The 13,077-nt window shown below is 36.5% G+C and overlaps 1 protein-coding gene across 5 annotated transcripts in view; it reads right to left on the bottom strand.

Moving 5' to 3' along the window:
- Positions 1-418: 418 nt before the first annotated feature.
- The window catches only part of KCNIP4 (potassium voltage-gated channel interacting protein 4), a 1,119,538-nt gene continuing 1,106,879 nt past the window's right edge, over positions 419-13,077 (bottom strand). For all 5 annotated transcript variants that reach the window (XM_032854145.1, XM_032854183.1, XM_032854173.1 and 2 more), the window contains 4 exons: positions 5,581-5,688; positions 3,598-3,702; positions 2,887-2,949; positions 419-1,371 (listed from right to left, as the gene is read on the bottom strand). In XM_032854145.1, the coding sequence (XP_032710036.1) occupies positions 1,324-1,371; positions 2,887-2,949; positions 3,598-3,702; positions 5,581-5,688 (324 nt within the window). In that variant the 3' untranslated portion in view covers positions 419-1,323. The remainder of the gene's footprint in view (positions 1,372-2,886; positions 2,950-3,597; positions 3,703-5,580; positions 5,689-13,077) is intronic.

The following is a 13,077-nucleotide window of genomic DNA, read 5'->3' as shown; positions in this document are numbered from 1 at the left end:
CTCTTAATTTCTACACTGGTGATAGCAGGGCAGCTTTCAACATCCTATCTCTACACCAGAATAGATACCTGATTTATTGTTGCAAAAACAGTTGCAGATTTCCTCCTACTGTAGCCTCTTGTTCTTTATGAGAGTTCTGCAAAACAGGGAGGGTGTTTGTATCCTTAGTAGTGTTGTGGCAACTTTACGATTTTGGCTTATGATCAGCAAAAAGAATCTGAATTGTTGGAGTTCTATGATGAGCAAAATCATAATACAGTCCACGTAAACTGCTTAGCATTTATTTTCATTTTCAGTGACGTTTTGGTATGGTAGTTCTGGATAGAATGGACTCACTGATGGTTTCAATTCTGCTTTCTCTCTGTCCCCTGTAGGCATTGGGGTAGTCCAGGTCTCTTTGGCCCTGAATGGCGGCGTGTAAAACAAAAGTACCTTGAAGGAGTCAAGGGAAAGGGGATGGCATAGGCCTTCAATGCTGTTGGGAATTACTTGGCATTAAGTATTACCATATACCAGAGGGCAGATATCTTGACCCTTTGCATATGCCTATGAACATATTTGCTTTGTTCCACACCTTCTGGGACCTCCACTTAATGACACAATAGAAAACAGTCAACCTGGAGGACTGGACAAATCCAAAATTATATACATCATGTAGGCCTTGGTTATAATATGTACTATGAAAAATTAAGAAATGCTTATTAAATAAGCTTTATTAGGCATATGCTGACATCTGGTGATGAACTAATTTGTTTCATGTTATAAAAAATGCCAGATAAATGAGTATCTTTAACAGAAGGCAGCAAATCCATAGAAACTGGGACTGTGTGTTTGTTTTTTAATTATAGTAATCTTGTTTACTTAGTGTATAAATGGAATTACAGCATACAAACATGAAAATTAATTTCTGGAAATTAAATGCAGATGCCAATATTTTAGAAAACCATTTAAAATCCTGGGGCTGAATACATCCGGTTGAGTAGCAAAAACCACTGATATTTTAAAATCACTGATAATGTGAAAGCTCAATAATCCCATGGCTAGAGAATCAATAAAACTATATGCCAGATTCTATTTGGAATAGTCACAGGGTATGAAATGACTTAGAACATCCCATGAACTCAGTGGCATTATGAAAAGGATGCAAATTTGTAACTGGAAAACTCAAATCTTTTGGGAATTGCTTTATATTAAAACAAAGCTTGTTTGCATAATATGCCTCAGTGTAAAGCTGAGCAATCTATGCTAAGAGTGGTAGCTCCAACTTTAAGTGTGGTAGAATAATTCACATTTGTCTGTTTGATCGAGGATGCTTTTGACAAGTTAAATCACATTTTCAAAGAGCTGCATGGAGCGCATTATGTTTTCATCCTGTAAGGGAGAAGCACAGTGGGATTAAATTAAGTATCTCTGCAAGGGAAAGTACACTGTTTTGCCTCTAAGTACTGCCTCCCCCACTACTGCTTAAGCCAAAAGCTCAAATACTAAGTGTTTGCAAATATCAATACCATCTTTTCCATTTTCCATAGAGATAAGTATGGAGAGCCCATTTTACATTTTGTTGAATCTGTAGGCTTTAAATATTTCATTTGAATCTTACTTCTGTTAATAGAGAATATTTCTCAAATTGGAATGCCAGAATGGACAGTAGAGAGGCGCTGAGGGTAGGACCAAAAATAAGTGAGCAAAAGCAAATTTTGGAATTCCAGGTAGATCGTAGGCCAAGTCACAGAGACTTGTACATGTAGAAGGAAACAGGGTTTGTGTGTGAGCTAAGAGTCAACTCCATTCAGGATTGGAGTTTGGGGGTTGGAGACCTGTCTATAGTCCTTTCACCCCTCTTTCTGGGTCCGTTAGGGCTAAATCTGTAGGACCTTTAGGAGCCTTTAAAAATTGCCAGAGAAGGAATTGTTTGAGAGCCACCTTTGGCCAGTGGCTGTTTTCAATTTAGCATATTCCTTAGAAACCAGGGGATAAACTCTGGGCATTATAGGGGCATTTGGAGATTGTGAATGGCACTTGGTGAGCTGCTTATAGTAATGGTAAATAGTAGCTGGCCTTGTGCTGACTTCTGGGGCTAGAAGCCAAGGAACAGCCCCAGCAGACTGATGGCACCAATTTAATGCTCTTAAAGACCACTATATCAAAATATGGATTGGGAAGCAAGCAGACACCAAGAAAGGGAAAGTGTAAAGGGAAAATAAAAAAAGCTAAAGTATCAACAAACCTCATTGTCTCTACATTTATTTTAAAGTATTTATTCTTAATTCTTAATCTTAGTAATTCTTAATGCTCTACCCATGCATCAAGTCAAATAATCATAGATAAGCTAAAACTGATCTCCCACCAGATGATGGAAAACCACTTTGGATTTCCCCTCTGAATTTTCCACTCTTTATTTTTTATGACTGAAGACCATTACTGGTTCAACCAAAAAGCCATTTCTGGTGCTCATCCATTAAAGCAATGTGTTTTCCGCAGAAATTGGATGTACACTTGGCCTGTGATGTATACTTTGCTGTACTGGAATTCTCAGTCTATGGAGATGATATGTTATATGCTCAGTGTGGAAAAGAGCAGTTCGAATTTCACATGTTTTAACCCTCAGTGATAAATACTTTCTATTTATTTAGGATTTAGGAAAGAAAAATGCAGTGTATGTGTAACTTTGTATGTTTAGGCATTTCTGCATAGCTCTCCTCAGGGTAGGCACTCTTTAAATGTAAATTAATTGGATTATCCATTGATGCCGGTTTTCAGAGTGGTGGGCTTCTCTCAGCTGTGTACAAGTGGTAAGGTTAGGTCAGCTTTGTATTTTGCTCCATTCATGGTGGCTAGCTGACTCTACTTAGTGTGGCTATTATGAAAGCAAAAGGGATTACTTACTTTTTGGCAACTTTCAATGAACTCATCTATGGTAACAACTCCATCTTTATTTTTGTCCATTTTCTGTTCAGGAAGAAAAGAACAAAAAACTGTTCAGACTTCTCCCTTGATACCCTCCCTTGATAACCTCCCTCGATACCCTCACAGCTGAAGCTGTTGAAGAGTCCATCAGCCTCTTTTCCTAGGGAAGAACTGCTTCAGAGCATGAGCGAGTCCTTTCTTAGTGATAAGAATCCTATGGCCAACTGCTGTTAGCCTGTTCCCTATTCAGGACAATGTGGCCGACCACTAGAATTGCTGCCCTAGATAAAATCTGGCCCACTAGCTAGGACAGTTCAGGCAGTTTGTGGACACTTTCAGAGCCTTGGTTTTCTCATCTATAAATTGAGACTAAAAAGGATTTATAACCATAAGGATTCTTTGAGAATTTATTGAAAACAAACATTAAAAACATGCAAAATAGCGATTTTTTAGTGTTCTGTTTACGATATAGTGAATGTCAATAACTGTAGTTATCAGTATTCTAATAAATTCAAAACCAAAATTACGAAATTAGCATGATAGTTAATATTCTATTGTTTTATCCCTTTCAGTAAAAGTTTTTTTTTTTTTTTTTTCCTTTTGCATTCTTTTGAGTTATTGTGATACTTTGCAAGCATTAGGACATTGACTCTTTTTCACTCCGTCTCTGACTTCTACTTGCATCCCTACCTGGAAAAATGTTTCGACGTGTTGTCTAGGAGCATCTTCCTTGAGGACAGGATATGTGCATTTACCCATCATATCGTATATTGCTTTCATTATATCCAGCATTTCCTGAAAAGTAAAAGGTGCTCACATGAGGCTGCTTGCACTGAATGAAGAAACCACTCTGACAGATTATTCCTATTCTGTTTCGAATTTTTTTTTTTTCCCCAATTAAGTGCCTTTTGGTTGTTCCAGAGGAAAAGCCAACAGTTTCGTGCCTTAAGAGCAGCAGGGTCAGAATGTAAGAATTAATTCTGATCTTGATTTCAAAATGAAGTAAATTCCTACATATCCAAGATGATCAGGAAAGGAATGTTCTGGTTTAATGTTTAGATTTCCATAGACTTCCTATAGACTTACCTTGTTTTATTGAGTTACATATTATATATCTTATATGTTGATTATCAGTTTCCTTTTACTGAGAATGAACTCCGTATGATGAGCATTATGCTAAACTAACTGATAGGTTTCAAAGCTTATTAGGATTTTCCTTGTTTTTTCCTACTATGGCTTTAAATTAAGAAATTACACATGTAGTTTAGTCAAAAGAGTATGTATGACTCTGGGAAATCCCTTGAAATTTCATTAATTTTTTAATTAAAATAAAATCTAGCTTTTGCCTTGTCATTTCTAATCTTGGTAAAAAATAATGTCTAATTACTCAGACATGCAGGTTTATTGTTTCACATTTGTTTCCTTCATATTGAAATTTCCATATAAAAGTCTAGATTAAATTGGTAATACAGATGTAATATTACATTTACTTTTTAGAGTATTCAATTGTTATTAATGATAAAGTAGTTTATAATTTATACTTCATAGGTAAAACATTTTAAGATGTTTTGAGTTTAGATAAGTAGCAAGAATTTTGTCTGATTTAAGCAGAATTCATGAGATGTGTTACATGTAAGATCAGCATGTTTGTGTTAAACATGAGATAGAAAGGGATCAAAGGGCCAAGAGGTACCTAATATTTCCAAGGCATCCAGCTACTAAATATTTAATGTATTACTGTACACCAGTTACAAGAGGCACTAGCTGTTCAGGATATGCTCAATATGCAGAAGCACTTAGTATTCATGAGGTCTTACTTCAGACATCCGTTGGTGAGAAATATTCTGGCCCCATCTATCTCCTGCTCAAAAAACACAAAACCTATGGCCTTCGATCAGGCTGTCACACTCTACCTGTGGTCAGATACACTTGTCCATGTGTCTCTATCAGTAAGGTCAGGTCATTGAATCAGGGTCCCTTTTGTTTGAGGGGCCTCATGCTCAAATCAACTTCAGGAAAAGCAAGTGAGTCAGTGAGAAGGGACGTTATGAACACTGAGCATCCCCCAGGATTCATGTAATGACTTTCAACCTCATTTGGACCCTATCCTAAATTTGTTAACTTACCTTATCCCTTTTCCCTTCTCACTGTGTTTTATACTAGTTTAATAAACCATTGATAGGAGTTTCTTAATTTGGTCTGTGGGCCTTTTTTCTTGGATAGCCTGGCTGATAGTGTTTGGGGGCCCCACCACTCCCTTCAGGTTAAGTTCTATACAATACAGGTAATTGCAGTCTCGGTAATTTTAAAATTGTATCTGTTTCCATGTTATATTGGGAGAAAAAAGGTCACAGCATGGTATGTATACATTTTCTTCCTGATTCCAACCACAGCCTTTATCCAATTTACAGTATTTATTTGAATGCCATTAGGAAACAGGAATACAATCCTTATGTGTTTTATATTTACTTTGAAGATATATGCACCATAAACTATTCCTATCCATTGCAAGTTTTTTATTAGAGTATTTCACCACCACCACCATGTAAAATACTTCAGATTTCCTAAAAACACAATTTTCAAATTAATAATTTCAATTGTTTAACATATAAAGTTAGAAAAGAAAAATGGAAACAGTCCAAAGGAGAGTTGTGTTGGTGTGGCATTTCTTACTTCTTTAGTGATGTAGCCATCTTTATTTATGTCATACAAATTAAATGCCCAGTTGAGTTTTTCTTGAACTGTCCCCCGGAGCAAAATGGAAAGACCCTTGATGAAATCCTAAAAAGACATAAAAGCATAATTTGATATGACATTTCTTAAAAAAAAAACAAACACTGACTATGATGAAAGTCTTTCTCAAATGATGGAAGCAAGGGTTATAGCCCTCTGGATTTTTTACCATTATTTAGCAAGATAATGTGTTCTTGGTCTTCCGTTTCTTAGAGTTCTCCATGGGCATAAACCACTCCTTAGCTTTAACATTCTCATCTTTGATTTGGGAACTGTGATTTAAATCACCTGTGAAACTGGAAATGTTATGAGGACAGACACCCAAGCAGCAAGATGCATGCTCTAAGTGGTACTGATTTTCTATCACAACTGCAAACAATTTCTTTTACGGAAAAGAATCTGAGAACACTGTACGTTATGAAATACAAGCACATACATAGCTTATTTCCCATGAAAAAAGATCTGCTGGTCTGTCTTTAAGATATGGGTCAACTCCAACTGTTACTTAGAAATCAAGTTATAACACACATGGTCAAGAGCATGGAGCTGGAAGCCAGACTGCCTGACCTCAAATTTCACTTATGTTGCTTGATAGCTTTGTGTCCTCTGACCATTTAACCTCCCTTTGCCTCAGTTTGCATATCTGTAGAATGGAGATTATAACACCTACTTCTTAAAGTTTTTGTGAGGATTAAAATAGTTAAGCTAAAACAAAGTCTAGCAAAGGCATTGTTTATGTGTTTACCAAGTAAACGAAGCCCTTAGCCAGTATCATGGTTAGGCTGGTTTGCTTGAAATTGTTCAAATTCCTATATATTTGTTGTCATGTGGAGCAGAGCTACCATCGCAGAGTGGTGATTCTGAGCTTACACAGATCTAATAATCCACTGGTAGATGAGAATGGAAGAGCCCAAGGGGCAGGTAGCAGTGGCCTTCTGGGTGAATTTGCATTTTCTCTCTACATTTCTATATTCTGTCATCTTATAGTTGTTTTCCTGTCCCAGTTTCTTAATTTCAATGATTTTTTTTTAAACTTTGTAATGTAGGTCACATACACATAGTTCAAAATTTAACAATATGTAAAAGGTTTGGTGAAAAATTTTCCGTTCCTGGACGCCAGCTACCCTTTTTCTTTCTCCTTGGGCAGCTTGCATTAGTAGCTTCCTGGATTACTTCCAAGGAGTTTTTGTGCATAGGTAAGTATGAGGCATATTTATTTATATGTATTCCACATCCCTTCACACAAGTAGTCTGACAGGCTGTTCTGTACCTTTATTCCCCGCCCCCAACCCTTAACAATCTTAGGAATAATTCAGTCTTTTTCACAGTTGCGTAATTACATATGAATGTACCATAGTTTATTTAACCACTCTTCCACTGATAAGAATTGAAAGATTTCCAATTTTATTTAAAACAATTTTACAAAGAGTGACCTTATATGTACATAAGTCATACTTGAGCAAAAATATCTGTAGAATAAATGCTTAGATGTGAGATTTCTGGGTTAAAGCATTTGAACATGTTTGTAGATTTTAAAATTACTTCCGAATTGCACCCCAATTCCCCTCTCAAAATCTATATGACAGTATTTTTAGGTATAAGAATATTATAGCTTGTCAATACTATATAGTATCAAACTTCAATGTTTTTCAATTTTATGGAAAACTATTTCTCAGATTACTTACATTTGTATCCCAAATAAATTTGAATATATTTTTTTCAAATGTCTCAATTTATAGAAACTCTTCACATATTAGTGAAATTATCCCTTGTCTGAGATATATGTTCAAGTGTTGTTTCCTAGTTTGTCATTGCTTTTGATTTTTCTTATATTTATTTTTGCAAGGTAGGGTTTTTTTTTTTTTTATATTTGTCAGTCTTTTAATATATGTCTTTTGGTTTATGTCATATTGAAAAGATCTTCCCCATTTGAAGTTATAGACAGGTATTCCCATACTTCTTCCAACTACTTCTGAAGTTTACCATTTTAACATTCAAATCCTTATTCTGCTTGGAATTTATCCACTGTTTTTAGAGAGTTGTCTGGTTTCACATTATTATTAACTACTGATTTGAGATTAAGATTTATCATATCCTTAAATCTTTTATGTATTTGTCTATATTTCTGAAGTTTCTATTTTATTTCATTAGTAAATCTGTTTATTACCTCTATTACATTAGTTCAATTATGAAAGCATTTTAGTAATTTTAACAGCTGTTAGGGCTGTTTCCTCCTGGTTGATCTTCTTTTTCAACTTTTTTCTCTATTTTTTTTCTTGCTTTAATATTCCACATGAATTTTGAATAACCTGTTGGGGTCTTTATAGGATTTGAGGTAAATTTACAGATCAACTTTGGTAGAATTGACAACAGCATGCTGTTGAGTCTTCCTAATCAAGACTATGAGAGACCTTGCCGTTGTGCAAGTCATTTTTGTCACTGAACCTATCAGTGTTCTGCTGCTGTAAAAAATTACTACAACTTTAGTGACTCAAAATAATACATGTTTATTATCTTATAGTTCTGCAGGTGAGAAGTCTGAAATGGATTTCACTGGGCTGGATCGAAATGGGAGAGCACTGGGATATAGAGGGAGAGTTTGCTCTCTTGTCTTTTTTTTTTAGCTTTTAGAGACCACTTGCGTTGTTTGGCTTATGACCCCTTTCTCCATCTCCAGAGCACATCACTCTAGTCTCTGCTCCCATTGTCATATCTTTCTCTTCTTACTCTGATCTTCCTGTTCCCTCTTACAAGGACCCCTGTGATTACATTAGACCCACTTAGGTAATCCAGGATGATCTCCCCATCTCAAGATCCTTAATCACACCTGCAAAGCTCCTTCTACCATGTAAGGTAACATATTCACAAGTTCCAGAAATTAGGATGTAGGTGCTTTTGGTTTTGTTTGGATATACAAAAGCTATGACTTCTGTATAATTGTGTATGCTGCCAACTAAGTGTTTCTGCTGTTTATTATAGTTTTTCCATCGAGTTTCCTGGGTTTTTCATGGATGCAATCATATTAGCTGCAAATGGAGTTAATTTTACCTACTCTTTCTAATTTTTATATTTTTAATTACTTTCTTTTTTTCTAACTGTAGTGAATAATATATACAAGACAATATTATATAATAATAATAGCTATCCTTATTTTGTTACTGAATTTAATAAGATTGTTTCTAGTGTTTCTACTTTAAGCATGAGAGTGACTTTAATTATGAATAATAGCTATCCTTATTTTGTTACTGAATTTAATAAGACTGTTTCTAGTGTTTCTACTTTAAGCATGAGAGTGACTTTAATTATGCTAAGAAGGTATACAATTCTCATTTTATTAAAAAAATTTATCAAGAATAACCACTGACTGACTTTCTTGCAGAAGTGGAAAAGCTGATCTACAAATTCATATGGAATTGCAAAGGACCCCAAATAGCCAAAACAATATGGGAAAGAAAAACAAAATTAGAGAGCTCAAACTCCACTTTTGAAACTCACTACAAAGCTACAGTGCCACACTGGCATAAGAATAGACATATAGACCCGTGCAATAATATCGAGAATGTGGAAATAAACATCTGTGACCATTGATTTTCAACGAGGGTGCCAAGAACATGCAATGGGGAAAAAGTCATGTTTTCAACAAATCCTGCTGTGACAACCAGATAACCATAACCTACTTCCCATCTTTATTCAGGGAAAAATGTAAAGTGAGAGAAAAAGAGAACTCAAGAGAAGGCCACAAAGAATTGTAGAATTTGATAGGCAAAGAGAAAGGAAGCTGGCAAGGGATCTTGAAAATAAGTTGCTAAGGAAGTATGAGAGGTCATGTGAGGAGTTCATTTTCCTAGAAAAGGGTGGTTCATGGTGATACAAGATGCTACTGGGGAATGAAAAGTGTTCATTAGATCAGCAATATGGAGGTCAGCAGTGACTGATGGGAGAACTTTCCATGCAGTAGAAGAAGCAAACAATGATGGAGACTAGGTAGCAAACTCATAACTGCTGGCTGGCCACGATGATATAGAGATGGCTACATCTGAAGAGGAATATGGGATCACAGGAGAGATTTTTGAAGATGAGCACTTTGATTACTGGAGGGAGCAATCTATGAAGAGAAGATTACTAAAGTGTGTGTGTGTGAGAGGGAGGGAGATAGTGCAAGAGAGGAGCTTATTGTTCTGAGAAGGTGGGAGGGATCCAAGTGCAGGTAGAGGGTCTGAGCTGAGGAAGGAGGAGGTGCATTTCTTCAGTTAACACAGAAACAGGAGAACAGGCTGTGGATGCCAGCAGCTGATAGAAGTGGGAAGATAAGTGAGTCCCCACCTGGCAGCTTCAATGGGTGTCATCTGCTTGGGGGTGAAGGGTGTGGCAGAGAGGGCAAGAATCAAAGGTTAAAGGAAAGAAGTAGGCAGCCATGGTACTAGATAATCAGGTGACTTGTGCAAATTACCCAAGGATGGATATCCCTCAAAATAATCTGTGCTATCTCCTGGAAAGTTGTTATAATATATATAAACCTGAAATATATAACACACTGTGATCAAGAATTAAGGTGCAATGTACAATTGGCAAACTATAAGCTGTGGCTTTTTAGAAGCTACGAAGTAGTCACTGCCGAGTATGGGAAGGTAGGCTTGTCAGAGATAGATTGCTGGACAGTTTTAAAAGGCCATATGAGGTTGATGGTTATCAATATAAACCTTATCTGTTGCTTCAAATCACAAAGTAATAGTCATACGCTCTTAACTGAAAAGGGGGGCTGGATACAAGGTCTTTGAAAACATGCTTAGAGCATTGGTTCTCAAAACTTAGCTTGCCACATGATCCCCTGGAGGGCTTGCTAGAACGTAGATTGCTGGGTCCCACCCTTAGGATTCTGATTCATTAGGTCTAGGTCGGGGTGTAAGAATATATATTTCTAGCAAATTCCAAGGGGATACTGATACTGTTGGTCCAGTAATCACACTTTGAGAACCGCTGGACTACAGAAATCATCGGTGGCATTGGTCCTATCCCCAAACAGCAGATCAGAGTAACTTTTAAAGTCACATGTGGACTTTGGTTGGTTGCCTTCCTACTAAGCTCTCACTAATTTCCATTTGGTGCCTCATCCAGTTCTGCAGAAGTGCTCTCCACCTCTGGCTCTAGTGATAGAGCTGTGACCAGAGCAAATCAAGAGGTACATATTATCCCTTTGGTCAAGGCATTTGGCTCTGTGGTTGGCATACAACCGAACCCAGTCCACGTCTGCTCAGCATGAATAGTTGAGCTTGGAGACAAATTGCTGCTGGCATCATTTTTGTGACTGTGGAAGAGCTCACCCTTAGTTGTAGCCATCCATATCTCTGGACTTTTTCTTTCTGTGAGCCAATAAAGTCATCATATTGTTTTTGTTAGTATGTGATTTTCTATTATTTGCAAAAAAAAAAAAAAAATCCTGATTTACAAGCTGGCAGCTGATTTACACCTTAAGTACTATGTATCCCAAAACTACTTCCATTAAAAGATAGCTACGGACCTTGGGTACCCCTCTACCTTGTAATATACCATCTTGCAGGATGATATCAATAAACAGTTACTTCAAAAGAAGAGTGATTCCTTACTTGTGGTAAAGGAAAATGAGAAACTCAGTGTATCTTATGTGGTTTTTGCTCCACGCTTTTCTGAATGGTAACTGAAATCTATCAAGCAGGAGTCACAAGGCTAAAAAACAAACACTCAAACAAAAAAACCCTCTCAGAGTACTTTGCATAATTACCTTTTATCTGTGAAAGAAGGTTGCATGTGTTCCCTAATGCACAAAAATGATGGGTACTGAATTCTGGTTTTCATTCTCTTATGATCAAAGCAAAAGAAGAAGGCATAAAGATTTGACTTTATAATATCCCATCCTTGATTGGTTGTGACCTTGTAGGTATCTATCAGATTTTTGCTTAGTGCCTTAGTTCTGGTTGCTATGACAGGAACATTAGTCTTCCTCTGTCAGAGGAGTTCATCAAAAGGACATGACCACTGGCTGACCCACAAGCTGGCCCAGGCAATCTGAGGCTCTTAACCCTCCCCTGTCCTTAGAATGTATGATCTGCACACCATGTCTGGACAAGGAATCACTTCAAGGATGTAGCCTTGAGGAAGTAAGGTCTTGCTGAGACCAACTAGACTGATATGTGACTGAATCCCATTAAGGCCTCCATAACATTTTTTAAGATTCTTGTGGGCAGTAGAGATTTACTTGTCTTGCAGTTGCCCAAGACAAGCCTCATAGGTAAGTTCTCTTACTGATTACACCAGCTACCTACCACTCTGGAGTGGCCACCTCTTCCTTCAGTCTCTTCTCGCTCTCTGTGTGTAGGGGGCCAGTTTGGAATTTCACCAGAGGAACTACTGAGGTTGCAAACCAACATCCTGCCTCCCTACCTGTCACTCAGAATATCATGGCTTACAATCATGTTCTTGGGGATGTTTGCCACAAGCAGTGCTGTTTATAGTTGGGAAAACAACATTAAGTGACTTACCAATGGTAAGAAATGTTAATTTGCTAGTCAGTGACAGATTCGGTATGAAAAATCATGCATGTGTTTGGTATATTTCTTACTTTATTTTTATGTATTTTTATGAAATTTTTAAAGGTGGTTCATTTTCTCTGGTATGACCTCCCTGATTAGAGTTAAACTTCCACAGTAGTTGAGCCTCCTTTTTAAAGTATTTGAAAGACACAATTTCAGATAGTACCTGAAGATTGCATCAGGTATCAATATGTCTAAAAAATAATAAGGAAATTTTCTAAGATTTGTAGCCTGATTTTATCATGCAGGAGGGATAATATACTTAGCTCATTTGATCTATAATATGGTCTTATTTAGGTGATTTAGTGTCTTAAAAGGTGATGATAGACAAGTTAGAGGAAACTTCTTTGGCTCCAGAGGCCATTAAACATTAATAAATTTTTAAACAAAAATGATATAAATATATAAATGTATATATAAATATGTTTGGTTTACATAAAAAATTACAGAAAGCAATACTGAAGAAATTGCAATCACACGTAATCCTATCACTTATGCAAAATGAAATCTTACCAATTTTTTAAGCATACTATATTTATAGTAAAGGTCATATATGTATGTATAATAATGTATATTTCACTTAAAATAACAAGCATTTCCCACTTCACTGAAAAGTCATTGTGACATCACTTAAATAACTACATATTAGGTTGAACCTTACGATATTGCTGATATTTTTTTTTTAAGTGGGTTCCACTCCTAGCATGGAACCCAATGTGGGGCTTCAAGTCATAATCCTGAGATTCAAAACCTGAGCTGAGATCAAGAGTCAGATGCTCAACCAACTGAGCCAAATTGCTGATTTTTTTTTTATCATATTTGTTAAGAATAGTAATTTCATGTGGTTTAATCTAATGATACTATCACAGTG

The sequence above is a fragment of the Lontra canadensis genome, unplaced genomic scaffold (assembly GCF_010015895.1).
Source record: "Lontra canadensis isolate GAN:19392208 unplaced genomic scaffold, GSC_riverotter_1.0 scaffold1, whole genome shotgun sequence".
Taxonomy (NCBI): domain Eukaryota; kingdom Metazoa; phylum Chordata; class Mammalia; order Carnivora; family Mustelidae; genus Lontra; species Lontra canadensis.
This window is presented reverse-complemented; position numbering and strand designations above follow the sequence as displayed.